Genomic DNA, 13,770 nt, shown 5'->3' on the forward strand with positions numbered 1-13,770 from the left:
CATGACGAGTCACGATTAATAATGCTGTGCTAGAACTAGTATATTAAACTACCTTCAGCTTAGCATGGTAGCACCTTGGAGGCTCAGGTAGCAGGACTCTTGTACCTTTGAGCCCAGCCTCAGCTGTATAATGAGTTGATGAGCAGGCTACCTAACAATACGATCTACAATAATTAAAAGTATCTTTAGGTTTTGTATTGCGACTGTAAATGTACATGAGCCATTAAAGAATTTTATATTTAAGACTTAAATCTTGTCCCTAAGATGTCTTATATACATGACAGCATCCTGAAGTCTAAAGAAAAAAATAGACATCTGAAATCTGAAAATTTTTTGTCCCAAAAATTTGGGGTAAGGGATATTTAGCTTGTGTAAGCATGTATCTGTATATATGCACATATATGTATGTGTGTTTCTACATGCATGCCTTATCTTACATGTTGGTTGTAGCTGTGGAGGTAAGCATATGTGGCTTACCAACATGAAGTCATGAAGTATGTCTTATTTTTTTTCCAGTTTTCTCCAGCTCTGTCGGGCTGCCTTGCACATCACCTAGCACTTAATCAATGTATATTAGGTAAATGAATGAATGGCTAATGTAAAATCTAGTAATTTCTTGGAAGCTAAACTGATTTGGTACTCAAACATCAATATTAATGAGTATTAATATTTAAAGGTTGTAAATGCTAGCTGAATGCAAAATAGGGAGGTTTTGGCACATGTAATCATGAAGAAGATATGAGTTCCACTGAGCATATCCCTGGTGGCTGCAGCTGTTGGCCCCTCCAGCACGGTTTCTAGTCAGACTCAGAAGCTGCCTCGAAATGGCCTATGCTAGGCTCTTGGCGCAAGGGTGGAACGTGGCCACAGAGTCATCTTGCCTCCAGGGAAGGGTTTCGAAAGAGCCTGACATCACATCCGTGTAGCTCCAGATCAGGCTTCGTGTATGAATAGGTCAGATGACTTGAGATGTCCACCTTCATGTCCCAAAGGTGAATCGTAACAGAAGTCATGCTCCTTGAGTGAACTTCAGTTCAGCCCTTTGAAGGTGTGAGGTTGGGCACACACATTCCCAACCTATAAGCAAGATGCCCGGGTGGAAAGAACCAGTGTGCAGCATGATGAATGTCATAGAAACACCTCGGATAGATTAGAGACAGGTGTGAATGACCCCTGTGACCTTGCGCTCTCCTCTAGTCTTTTGTTCTTTCTTCCCCAGCCTAGTTTTTTCAAAAGAGCATTTGGAGCTCCCTGCATCTGCCACCAGTGCTAGCCACTCCCTCCCTCCTTCCTGTCCCCATCTTTCTATCAACTTTCCCCGATGCTGACACCTGTTGCTGTCTTCTCCCAAGGCTCTGCTCCTTCCCAGACATGTTTGGAGTTTCTCAGTGTATTAGTTAGTTTTCTGATTGCTGCAACCAAATACCTGGTAAAAAGTAGCTTAAAGGAAGAAGAGATTGTTCTTGCTCGCAGTTGGATGGGACACAGCCCATCATAGCAGGGAAGACATTGTGGCAGGAGCGTGAGACAGCTGGGCAGTTGGATAATGCACAGTCGGGTAACAGAGAGACAAAGATTAACCAGAGATTCGTCATCCATCTGGGCTGTTCTTTCTTCTGACTTCCTGGGCGTTTCCTGCGATTTCAACCATTGATGGTACCACAATGGCTCTCACGTCACTCCAGAACAGCATTCTCCTCAAAACTGCCAAGCTCATGTTTAACTGTCTTCAAAAACTGTCTCCCCTGAATGTTCCTCAGCTGCCTTGCCACGAGCCTGTCCCAAACAGGCTGCTTCCCTTGTTTCTCCCCACCAAAGTCATTCCATTTCCACCCCAATGGTGGGTTCGCTGTGCACAGCTAGCTGCTCAGATGAAAGTCAATCATCTAGATAACTCATTTGCCTTTGTCTCCACAAGTCCTGGCAACTGCATTCCCACCATCCCATCTCTCAACACACATGCAAGCCTCGTGAAAGAGCTTGACTTAGTCAGCTGGGTAGGGTTTGCCCTCAACATTATGCTACAGCCACCTTGGCTTAGAACGGTGATTCTCAACCTGTGGGTCCTGACTCTTTTGAGGTCAAAAACCTTTTCACAGGCGACTCCTAAGACTATCGGCATATCAGATATTTACAGTATGATTTAGAACAGTAGCAAAATAAGTCATGAAGAAGCAATGAAAATAATTTAATGGTTTGGGGGTCACTACCACATGAGGCACTGTTTGAAAGGGTCACGGCATTAGGAAGGCTAAGAAGCACTAACTTAGAACTTCTCGTTTACTCTTAGCTTCTTCCCTTCCGTCTTTTGGCCCTGTGCACCATTTCTTGCCTCAGTACCTGCTGGAGATATTCCCTATCTTTCTACATCTCACTAATCTGCTCAACACTTGAATGAACCCAAAGGACACTTGTCACTTTCTTTCTAAACTTTGTGACTAAGAACTAATTTTAGGCTTTGAGCCACAAAGTTTATACAATTTCCACATATTATTCACCTAAACTCACATATGTTCACAGTTGACCCAACCATCTCTCCAGTACCCAAATTGAAAGGATAATGTTAAAGAGCTCTTTAACCAAATTACAGGCCTCCTCTTGTTTTACGTTATTTTTTTTAGCTTTATTTATATTTCATTTTATGTATGTATTTTTTGCCTGTGTGTTTTAATGCATGCCAGATGCACACCTGGAGCCTGGGGATGCCGAGAGAGAGCACTGGATCCTTTGAACTGAAGTTAGAATGGTCGTGAGCTACCATGTGGATTCTGGGAACTGAACCCAAGTCCTCTGAGATAGCAACAAGTGCTCTTAACTGCTGAGACATCTCTCCAGTCCCCCAAAATGCACTGCTTTCTAACATGATGTTCAATGTCAGCATCCTAGCTCACAGACTAGTTTAGCTAGCAAGTGCCCTTCGCTCTTGAGTCCACAGTGCTTTCTATGTCACTCCTTGTCTTTCATGAGGTTGTGCATTTGAAGAATGCTGGTAGGCAATGTTGTAGGATAATGATTACATTAATGCTGCTACACAGTTTGGGGAGCCACTCCCCCAAATGATCCACCCTTCCCAGCGCCTGCTGGGGAACACTTGTCACTGTGATTTCTCACAGGGGGCATGCACTCAAATGACTTAGGGCAATCTCTGTCAACTTTCTTCACTATAACATTACCACTTTTCCTCTTTGGGATTAATTTATTCAGGGAGAAATTCCTTGGGACCATGGAGACATCTTCCTCTCTTAACTCTGCTAAATCAGTGCAGTGTGTGCTGACGGTGAACCTCCTTTTCCTTCCTTCTTCTACATCCGTTCGCTGGAATTCTCTCACAAGGAAGAGCTGTAATGTTACTTCCGATTATCAGTTTATTCAGCTATTTCATTATGTCAATATGGGCAAAAGATCTTTGTGTGTTGGTTGCTGGGTACACTCTTCCATTGACTCCTGGGATCTTTTGAGATGCAGCTGAAGCCTGATGTTGTTTTATTGCTATGTCCTTGCAATATGGCATCATGAGGTAGTCTAGGCTCATATGATATTTTCTGTACTCTGATAACCACTTCTCCAAAGAGCCTAGAATTTTTTTTTCAGAATGGCATTTATACATCTAGTTCTGGGCCTATCACTGGGCATTTTAACTTGTTCCCTGTAGCATGAATAATCAAATTTTCAACAGATAGTATGAAGATTAAACCAGGCATCATTAGAAATTGGGCCCCCAACATATGGGGCTTGAGTGCTTTTATACTAACTTGGTTCAGCCTGGAGAGCAGGCTCAGCCATGTGGATGACATCATGGGACAAAGGGTCATGTGAGCTTGGTGGTAATGCCAACAACCTGGGAAAGACAGGTGACTTGGGATGGGAATGACCCTCTGCATGTGCTCTGCTCAAGAGCCCCTTGGGTGGCAGCATCAGACCTATTCACTAGTATCTATCTCGCTTGCAGGAAAACAGCCCTTCTGAGAGCCCAAGCATTTGGGGAAAGGTCTCCACACTTCTGACCTCACTGCCTTCCCAGGTGCCCACTGCTATGTCTGTTTTCCAGGCCTTTCTCTTTTGTGCTGGCAACAGATTTTTTTATAGGTTTTCCTTAAAGCACAGGACAAAGATCTGCTAAAAAAGAAAGTTTGTAGATGTCTTAGAAATTACAGACACACCAAGCCTTGGGGTATAACTCGGTGACAGAGTACTTGCCTATCATGTCCAAGACCCTGGGTTCAATTAATACCTAGGAGGAGAAGGAGGAGGAGGAAGAGGAAGAAGAGGAGGAGGGAGAGGAGGAGGAGGAGGAAACCCAAAACCAACAAAAACAGAAACAAAATATAAATAACCAATTAAGTAATACAAAAGGAAAATACTAATCAGATTCTATCAAAGAAGCTAGGTATGGTGATGCAAACTTTTAATCCCAGTACTCTGGAGGCAGAGGTGGGCAGATCCTGAAGGTTCAAGGCCAGCCAGGTCAACATAAAAAGTTCTAGTATAGTCAGTCAGGGCTACACACACACACACACACACACACACACACACACACACACACACACACAAAAGGTTCTGTCTCAAAACACACATACACACATACACATACACACACACACACAGAGAGAGAGAGAGAGAGAGAGAGAGAGAGAGAGAGAGAGAGAGAGAATATTACTGATGGGTTGGGGGTGTGCCTCAGTTGTAAAGTGTCTGGATTCCATCCTAACACAGAGCATGGAGTCACCTGTAAACTCCAGCATTTGGGAGGTAGAGGAGACAGGACAATCAGGATTTTAAGGTAATCTTCACTTACATATGAGTTTGAAGCCAGTCTGGATTACATAGTAGACTAGCTGATCTCAATATCCCTAATACTGCAACCCATTCTTCATGTGGTGATGACCCCCCCAACCATAAAACTATTTTCATTGGTACTTAACTGCAATTTTGCTAGTTACAAATCATAATGTAAATATCTGAAATACACAATATCTGATATGTGACCCCCACAAGTTGAGAATTGTATTAGACCCTGACTCCCAAAATAATTAATAAATAAAAGGTATACAAAACAAAACCACTGCTCTGATTGTAACCTGGGCTCTTAGAGCAATGGATGACAGTTTGACCTAAAATTACCCTTTCCGACATGGAGGCAAGAACATTTATCCTGAGGTTCCTTTCTTCATGGCACAAAATAAAGAGGTTTCAGCCGATTCTCTAATCTGTTGTGGGAGAAGAAAGCACCTTGGGCTGGAAGTGGGAACAGGAAGCATCAGGTGAGTAGCAGGGCACGGGGAACTCTGAGGAAGACATCTCAAAGGAAACAGAGGGTATGACATCTGCACTGTGGCAGCGTTTGGGGACACAGGCCATCTCTGTGCTGCTTGGGACTCTACAGGGGAGGCAGTATGTAGTGGTCCACTGGCCTGCCTCGTTATGAAACCCACCCCATCTGTTTATGGGAATAGCATCAATCTTTCAACACCCCACTCAGAGCAAGAGTGTCCTAAGCCCAGGCAGAGGAAGAAATGCCTTCCTGTTTTGTGACACTATTCCTGAGGAGACATGAACAAGTGTTTACCCACCGCAGATAGGGAACCAACAAGAGACCGAAGTTCAGATCCCACCAAAGTCCACTTAGTGAAGCATTGAGTTTTCTTGGGGTTACTCACAGGACCAGAAGTGACTCAAAGACAGCAGCATCACCAAAGCCCACCCCAGCATGGGTGACAGCTCATGAAAGCTGGGAGCCTGGAGCACACTACTACACAGGCTGTCGGCAGCTCAACAGGTTGGAGAGTGTCTGGGTAGGTCAATTGGTCTTTCCTTCTTAGAGGCTGCTTACACTGTCAGCAAGCCTTCTAGGCAGCAGCTTATCTGAGAGTGGTCTGTGGAGGGAGGGGCCTAATGAATCTGATCAGTTCCAGTAACTTCCTGAAGTTATTTCAAGTTTCATTTTTGACCTTAAAGAACAGCCCTGCAGGGTGGGATGTCTCACCATCCCTTAAGACATCCTCTTGATAGGCTTCTCTCCAAAATGGAAGATTTTAACCTGAAAGAACGCTGCTGCTACACAACACTCCCTAGCCATGCCCAATAGTCACACGTTCTTGGGATTCCTCTCTTCTGAAGTGGCTAAAGGAGGCCACATCCTCAGTTCCCACAGCATCTACAAGGCAACACTGAGACACATTTCCCAGCATCGCCATTGTATATTGAAGTCCATAGTCACTTCATTATATTTTGAGACAGAGACAGAGACAGAGAGAGAGAGAGAGAGAGAGAGAGAGAGAGAGAGAGAGAGAGAGAGAGAGCCAGCCAGTGGACAGCATGAGAGAAGGAGACACACAATTCCAGGGAAGTCTGAGACCTGGTGAGGCTCCTCAGGTCATCCGACAATATCCCCTGTTCTTCTTTATCTGATCTCTTTTTTTTTTTTTTTTTTTGGTTCTTTTTTTCGGAGCTGGGGACTGAACCCAGGGCCTTGCGCTTCCTAGGTAAGCGCTCTACCACTGAGTTAATCCCCAGCCCCTTATCTGATCTCTTAACTCAGGATGGCTGTGGTCTTTTCACTGTGTTTTATTTGACCATGATGCACACATACATGCATATACATATCCAAACACATAATTAAATGCATATATGTAATAAAATGTTTTTCAAGGGGTTGGGGATTTAGCTTAGTGGTAGAGTGCTTGCCTAGCAAGCGCAAGGCCCTGGGTTCAGTCCCCAGCTCCAAAAAAAAAAAGAATTAAAAAAATGTTTTTCAAAGGAGAAAGGAGAGTAGTGGGAAGGAAGAGTGGGAAAAGCAATACAAATAGAAAGTCAACTAACATGGTTCAGATGACCCTAGCTCAGTGCCGGGGACCCTAGCTCAGTGCAGGGGACCCTAGCTCAGTGAGGGTGAGCCCTAGTAGAGACAAACCCTAGTGCAGATGACACCTAGTGCAAGAGACTCCTAGTACAGGTGAATCCTAGTGAGGATGAACTCTAGTGTGGGCAACCCTAGTGTGGACAACCTCTCGTGCTAGCAACCCCTAGTGTGAGTGAACCCTAGTGTGGGTGAACCCTAGTGTGGGTGAACCCAGGTGTGTTACAAACATTGTCCATAGGAATTGACTTTATCCTTTTTTTGTTTTAGTGGATGTGTCCCATATGTTTAGAAGCAAAAGTGGTTTTGAATAGTTCAATAGCTGGGGACTTGGTAATATTGGAAGGGGGTTCTAGCATTCTTTGAGGTATAATGTATGTTGCAACTCTATGAGTTAAAGCAGTGGTTCTCAACCTTCCTAACACTGCGACCCTTTAATAGTTTCTCTTGTTGTGGTGACCCCCTACCATAAAATTATTTTGGTGTTACTTCCTAACTCTAATTTTGTTGTTAATCGTAGCCTGATATGCAGCCCCTGGAGAACCACTGAGTAGCATAGGGACCATCACATCTGGGAATCGACTGCACAATGCCCGTCTTCCCTCCTCCTGAATTTGTTGCATGCCATCCCACTGTTTTATAAAGCCGATCTCTGCAGGAACATCTTTGTATTCTAACTAAAAGCAAGGAGATAGTCCCCATGCAGTACACCTGAGGACATTCTAAACCACATCTCATCTATTTGAAGATCAGATTAGCACTTCCTAAAAATTAACCAATTATGGGCAATTTGCAGAAGCATGGAATTGTGTGAGAAATGGCTTCCCAGGAAACTAATGCCTCAGCCATAGATTTGTAAAAACCCAGCTAATGCTACCCTAAGAACAGAAGAGGAAAATTAGGAGTCTAGGGGGGAAAGTTTCTTTAATTCCTTGGCACCGTGGAGGGAAATTACTGTGTAACTGTAGAACTAATTCAATGGGGAGGTGGCTCAGTTGGTTAAGTGCCTGGCTGCACAGCCTAAGAACTTGAGTTCAAGTCCCAACACTCATATTAAAAGCTGGCTATATTGGCATCTGTACATCATCAGGCCTAGAGAGTGGAGAGAGGAGGATTCTCTGGGGCTCAGTGGCATCTAGGAAAATCAGTGAGCTCTAAGGAAGAGGCCCTGTTTCACAAAGTATAATGGGGGGCTATAAATCTGTGTGGAAATGGATAGTAGAAATATGCATATGTGTAAATTCTATAATCTCATTCTTAAATTTTATTTAGATTTTTTAAAAAATTTGTATGCATATATATGCATACAAATTGTGTGTGTGTGTGTGTGTGTGAACACACACATTTCTGCTGCTGTATGTATGTGGAGGTCAGAGGTCAGAGGACAACGTCTAAGAGTCTGTCCTCTCCTTCTACCTTTACCTGGGTTCCAGGGATCGAACTCAGGTAATCAGGCTTGCATTGTCAGATGCCAAAATGCCTTACCCACTGAGCTACCTTGCCAGCCCCCAGGTATATATTTCCTGTCGTTCACCTATTATTTTAACAAGGACAAAGCCAGGTGTCATGACACCTGCCTTTAAACCCAGCACTTAGGAAGCAGAGTTTGTCCAAGGTGTGTGTTCTCGAGGCCAGCCCGATCTACACAGTGAGTTCTAGGACAACCAGAGCTACACAGGGAAAAAGAAAGAGAAAGGAAAAGAGACTCAGAGGTGGAAAGTGTTCCCCTTAGTGGTAGCCAGCGGAAGACTGTGAACATGAAAATCCATAGACCAGGCTAGCAAGCACGTGGCTCTCACCCTCCCTCCCTAGCCAGCCCTCTGCTGAGACAGTAATCTAGCCCAGAGCTTCTTCCTCCAGGTCGAGCTCAGGCTTGGAACTTTATCATCAACGATAAAGTTGTGTGCAGTCCTTCCCAGGGCATGCAGTTTCAATGTATGAAAAAATAGCTTGCTTCTAAGGACAGTTCCAGTGACATCAAGAAACAATGGGGGATGGGGGAAAGCAACAGATTTTCCCTTTCTTTAAAAGGAGAGGGAGGATCCAAAATAAGAATGCAGCTTAAAATTGGAAAAGGTGGACTTTTAGTAGAAGTGCTTGTGCCAACCAAGTCTGATGACCTGCGTGTGATCCTCGGATCAAGGTGGTTGAAGGGGAGAGCAGACTTCTACAAGTTATTCTCTGAGCTCCACACCAACTAACTCCTCTCTCCCTCTCTCCCTCTCTCTCTTTTCTCTCTCCCCTCCCTGCCTCTCTCTTCCTCCCTCCCTCTCTTTCCCCCTCCCTCCCTCTCTCCCTCTCTCTCTTTCCCCTCCATCTCCCCTCCCCCTCTTCCCCATCTCTCCCTCTCTCCCTTCCTCTCTCTGTACTTCTCTGTCTCTGTCTCTCTGTCTGTATCTGTCTCTGTCTCTCTCTCTCTCTCTCTCTCTCTCTCACACACACACACACACACACACTCATACACACACATTTTATATATATATGGTTTGCTCTGTGCTTAGGAAGTGAGGGATGGCTTGAATCAACTGAGAGGGCAGAGAGATACATCTGAGGATGCTGCACTTACAAGTAGCCTGCAGTCATCCTGCCCTGCTGCTGACAATAATTCATGGATCTTCAGAAGCTGCACGGACTCTCCAGTGTACAGTCTCACACCAAAGGGCATATAACTTGTGTAAGCTGTAATTATCAAAAATAAATAAGCACTTGTCGGAGCACTGATGGGAAGCTGAAATATTTATATGGCAGCCCTTGAAAATGCAGAGAGAGGCTATTTTAAACACGTTCTGAGCCATGGGCTCTCAGTCCTGAATGAGCAGGGAAGCATGGATTTAGATGAATCTAGAAACAGGCTCTGTAATTGCTATCACAGAGGCTACCCTTGTTTTGCCATTTGTGATAGATCAAAATACGAATCTAGATTAGTAAAGTGATCAAGCTGTCTCCTGTGTCAGGACACACGAGATGCATTGGTATTAAAGCACACAACAGAGAGAGAGAGAAGTCCACACTCACCATTACCAGGTGCTTTCTTCTTGCTTCAAATCTGTAGCTCGGATTTTCTGCAGGTGCTCCTGCGGGCTTATCAGAGCATGGAAGTTATGGTCCCATGAGGGGTTCTTCTGTCTTCCACCTGGATGGTAGTACTTGTAGGATGTCATTTCTTTTAAGACACATTCTGATTTTTGGGATGCGAAAAAAAATTTTTAAGGTGTGCTGGCTTGGAACTGATAAAATGTAACACTGTGGGTGGTGAGGGTGGGAGTTGGGAGGAAAAGGAGAGAGATGCTCATATCAGACTCATGTGATTGGCTGACATCCATACAAGAGCAGACAGAATGTCTATAAGGGTATAGCTGGCTCTGACAGAAGGCTGGTCATTTGGAACACAGTAGTGTCCTTAGAAAAGAAGAAGTGGGAACCAGAATGGAGGAGGAGCATTCAAAGGTGGTTGGTTAAATCCCCCACTTCTGTGGTCCTACAGCACAGTCAAAAGGCTTCCACAGGACTCGTGCTGAATTAGACAAGGAGCAGCATCCCTCTTCTGGAAGGTCCTCAGGTATCCAAAGGTTTCACATCTGCAGATTCAACTGACACAACCTCAAGTCACTTGGGAAGCATCTCCATGAGAGACTGTCTATACCCTACACGGGGTGGGCACGAGGAGAGCATGCCTGTGGAGAATTGTCTTAATGAAACTAATTGGTATGGGAAAGTCCAGTGTGGGCATCACCAATCCCTAGGTGGGGGGGCTGAACTTTTTGAGTTGAGAAACGGAGCTGAGCAGAAGCAAGCAGAAGTGAGCATGTGTACATTCATCTCTCTGTGACGCCATATGACCTTCTATCCCAGGCTTCCCCACAGTGATGGGATGTAGCCTAGAACTAGGAGTCAACATACATTTTCTCTACTGAATTGCTTTTTGTTGGGCTGTTTTATCACAGCAGCAAAAGTGGAATTAGAATGGGCTATAAACTAAAATTTTTGAACAAAAATTACATCTATGCTGGAAATTTCCATTCTTATCATGATTCTATAAGCAATATAAAATGACAGTATATAGTGGCCTTTATATTGTATGAGGCATTTGGCTAATACAGAGATGATTAAAGCATACAAGAGGATTGCATAGGATTGCAAACACCCTGCTGGTTTTGACGGACACTCGAACATCCCCAGATTTGATAATGTGGGGTGGGATCCCGGAACAATCCTAGGCTCAACTGTAGAGATTTGGTGATTGCGTATTGTCCTGTGTGAACTTATGAAGGAATAGGCATGAGACAGTTTTTCTATAACCCAAGATAACGGCCGCTCTTTCCCTTCCCACTCCAGAGAAACTGGAGAGTGAGAAGCTCAACGTGGCAGAGGTTACCCAGTCGGAGATCGCCCAGAAGCAAAAGCTACAGACTGTACTGGAGAAGATCAACGAGACCCTGAAGCTTCCTCCCAGGAGCATCAAGTGGAACGTAGACTGTGAGTTGGGAGAGGAGGACTATGAGATGACACCGGCCCCTGCCTACTGTGTCCCCACCATTCCTAAACTGTAACCTGGGGTGCAAATGCGTTCCTCTTTGAGAAACACCGTTGACAGGAAAGATAGCCTATCCTGCAAACCCTTGGAGGGACGGAAATAATAGAACGTCCAGGTCGGTGTCCCTTTGTCTGGAAGGTTTTCTGTGGCTATAGGTCAGCTTGGTGAGGAAATGATGTATTCCTGGAGCCACTTCTGAGACCTACACAGCCTGCTGAGAGCAATGCTGTCTCCAAATGCAGGAACTTGGGGAAGCTGAGGGTCACAGGTTCACAGAGCTGGGAGGCCAAGAGTGAGGCTTCCGTCCGCCCACACCCTGTCACATCTACCCTGATCCTCAGAAGGAGCAAAGATACTTCAGAGGTCCCACGCACTAGAAAAGAGTTTGTTTTGATGTTTTCTTTACTAGAGAGATAGAGAGAGGCAGAGGCAGAGGCAGAGGCAGAGACAGACAGACTGACAGACAGACGGACTGACTGACACATAGCAGGGAAGGGGGCATGTTCATGCCCTGGTACAGATCTGGAGGTCAGGATACAACTTTATAGATTCAGTTCTCTCCTTTCGCCTTTACATGGATTTATTTGCTTGACTGCTTCTACTCGGCTTGAATTCTTCTCCACTTGTATAGCACTGGTATACACTTGTATAGCAATTTGTATATGCATTGGTGTTTTTCCTGATACCCAGCCCACAAAGGCTAAAAGGAGGTGTCAGATCCCCTAGGACTGGAGCTCACAAACAGTTGTGAGCTGCTGTGTGGGCAGTGGAAATCAAACCTCAGTCTTCCGGAAGAACGACTAGTGCTCTGTACCTCTGCGTTATCTCCCCAGCCCCAAGAGCATTCGTCCTTCTGCTGCCTCAAGAGTGTGCCTTGGCATCTAATACTAACGCGAACTTAGATTCAACAGTAAGTCAGTGGGTCACATGACACCAGCAATGACAGCCAATCCCTAGTCAGGGAGTTTTCTGACTTTTCTCTTTGTAAAGAAACAAATGCAGATTTTTACAGGGCAAGCAAAATGGTTAGACACGGTTTGGATCTAAGTATTAGGGTGCCCGCCCCTACCACAGTGACCTCATAGCTGCCAGGAGCTGTCTCCTGTCCTCGTTTCCAACATCTGACATTGGAGCCAAAACACCCAGTACCTTCTTCAGCATAATTAAACCATTGCTGGCATAGAACAGTGTGATAAGCTGGGAACAAGGCATTCTCTGCTTAGCCAAAGTCACCTGAGGGTTGAGGGCAGGACCTGGCTTTAGGCCCCAGAAGCTGCCCTGCTAAGGAGCCCTATTTCCCGGTGCCCCTGGGAAATAGTGTTCAAAAAAAGGACACATGAGGCTGGGCATATGACTTACTGGGTAAAGTGTTCACCTCACAAGCCTTGGATTGAGCCCCAGCACCCATATTTAAAAAAAAAATTAAAAGCTCAGAGTAGTGCCACTTACCTGTAATTTCAGCGCTGATGAGGCAGAGACAGGAGAGCTCCGGAGTTCTCTGGCCAACCCTGGCTGAGAGACTCCAGGTTCAGTGAGAGCGGATGGAGCCTTGAGGAAGACACTTGACCACCTGATATTGACCTCTGGCCTCACACATATACACCACATATGCGCGCGCGCACGCACACACACACACACACACACACACACACACGTGCACACACACACGCACACATGCACGCACACACGCACACACACTCACACACACACACGCACGCACGCACACACACACTTGCTTTGCAAGCCGGTTGCTAATATCAGATGGGTTTAGTTGGATATTTTTGCTGCCTCTCTGTTTACTTCTTGTGAATTACTCTCCCTGGCTAGCTCTCCATAATGGAGATGGATTCGTGGGTCAGAAGAGATAATTATTCTCTTGGCTGCTGCTCCCTGTGATGCCTCGGGGTATCAAGAAGAGCTGAAGCTTGTTTACAAGAAGAAGCAGTGTGTTCTAGAAGGAACAGAGCAAGCACAACTCACAGGGGGGAAGCTCTCTCCTTTCTCTCTAATCAGGCCTGGCTGTGCATTTGGGGACATGGTTTTATGCTCAGGACAAGGGTGACAGGGACAAGCTGCTGAGTTACTAAGCACTTCAGAGATTTCTTTCTTTTCTGTTCACAAACCGTATTTTTTTATTATTGAAAATTTAGAAAACGCCAGTGTATAAAAGCACATGTAAATATTAATGTCCATTTTGATCCTTGCAGCACCCACCCACCCAGCTCAGGTTATCCTTTTCATTACCCCTGTCTCCCAAATGGGAAAATGAAGGCACAGAGAAGGTTTGACTCTGGAAGTCATACCAGGGTCAGAGATTGTAGCGTCTTCGCTATCACTGCCCCAGAACAAGGAAGGGTGACTGGTACACTTGATGTCCCCT

General features: G+C 45.2%; 1 protein-coding gene across 2 annotated transcripts in view; it reads left to right on the forward strand.

Annotated features, from left to right (window-relative positions):
• Positions 1–13,770, forward strand: part of Parva (parvin, alpha) — a 161,949-nt gene that overhangs the window by 120,058 nt on the left and 28,121 nt on the right. For both annotated transcript variants that reach the window (NM_020656.3, XM_087584913.1), the window contains 1 exon segment: positions 11,192–11,332. In NM_020656.3, the coding sequence (NP_065707.3) occupies positions 11,192–11,332 (141 nt within the window).

This window comes from Rattus norvegicus, chromosome 1 (genome assembly GCF_021556685.1).
Source record: "Rattus norvegicus strain SHRSP/BbbUtx chromosome 1, alternate assembly SHRSP_T2T, whole genome shotgun sequence".
Lineage (NCBI taxonomy): Eukaryota > Metazoa > Chordata > Mammalia > Rodentia > Muridae > Rattus > Rattus norvegicus.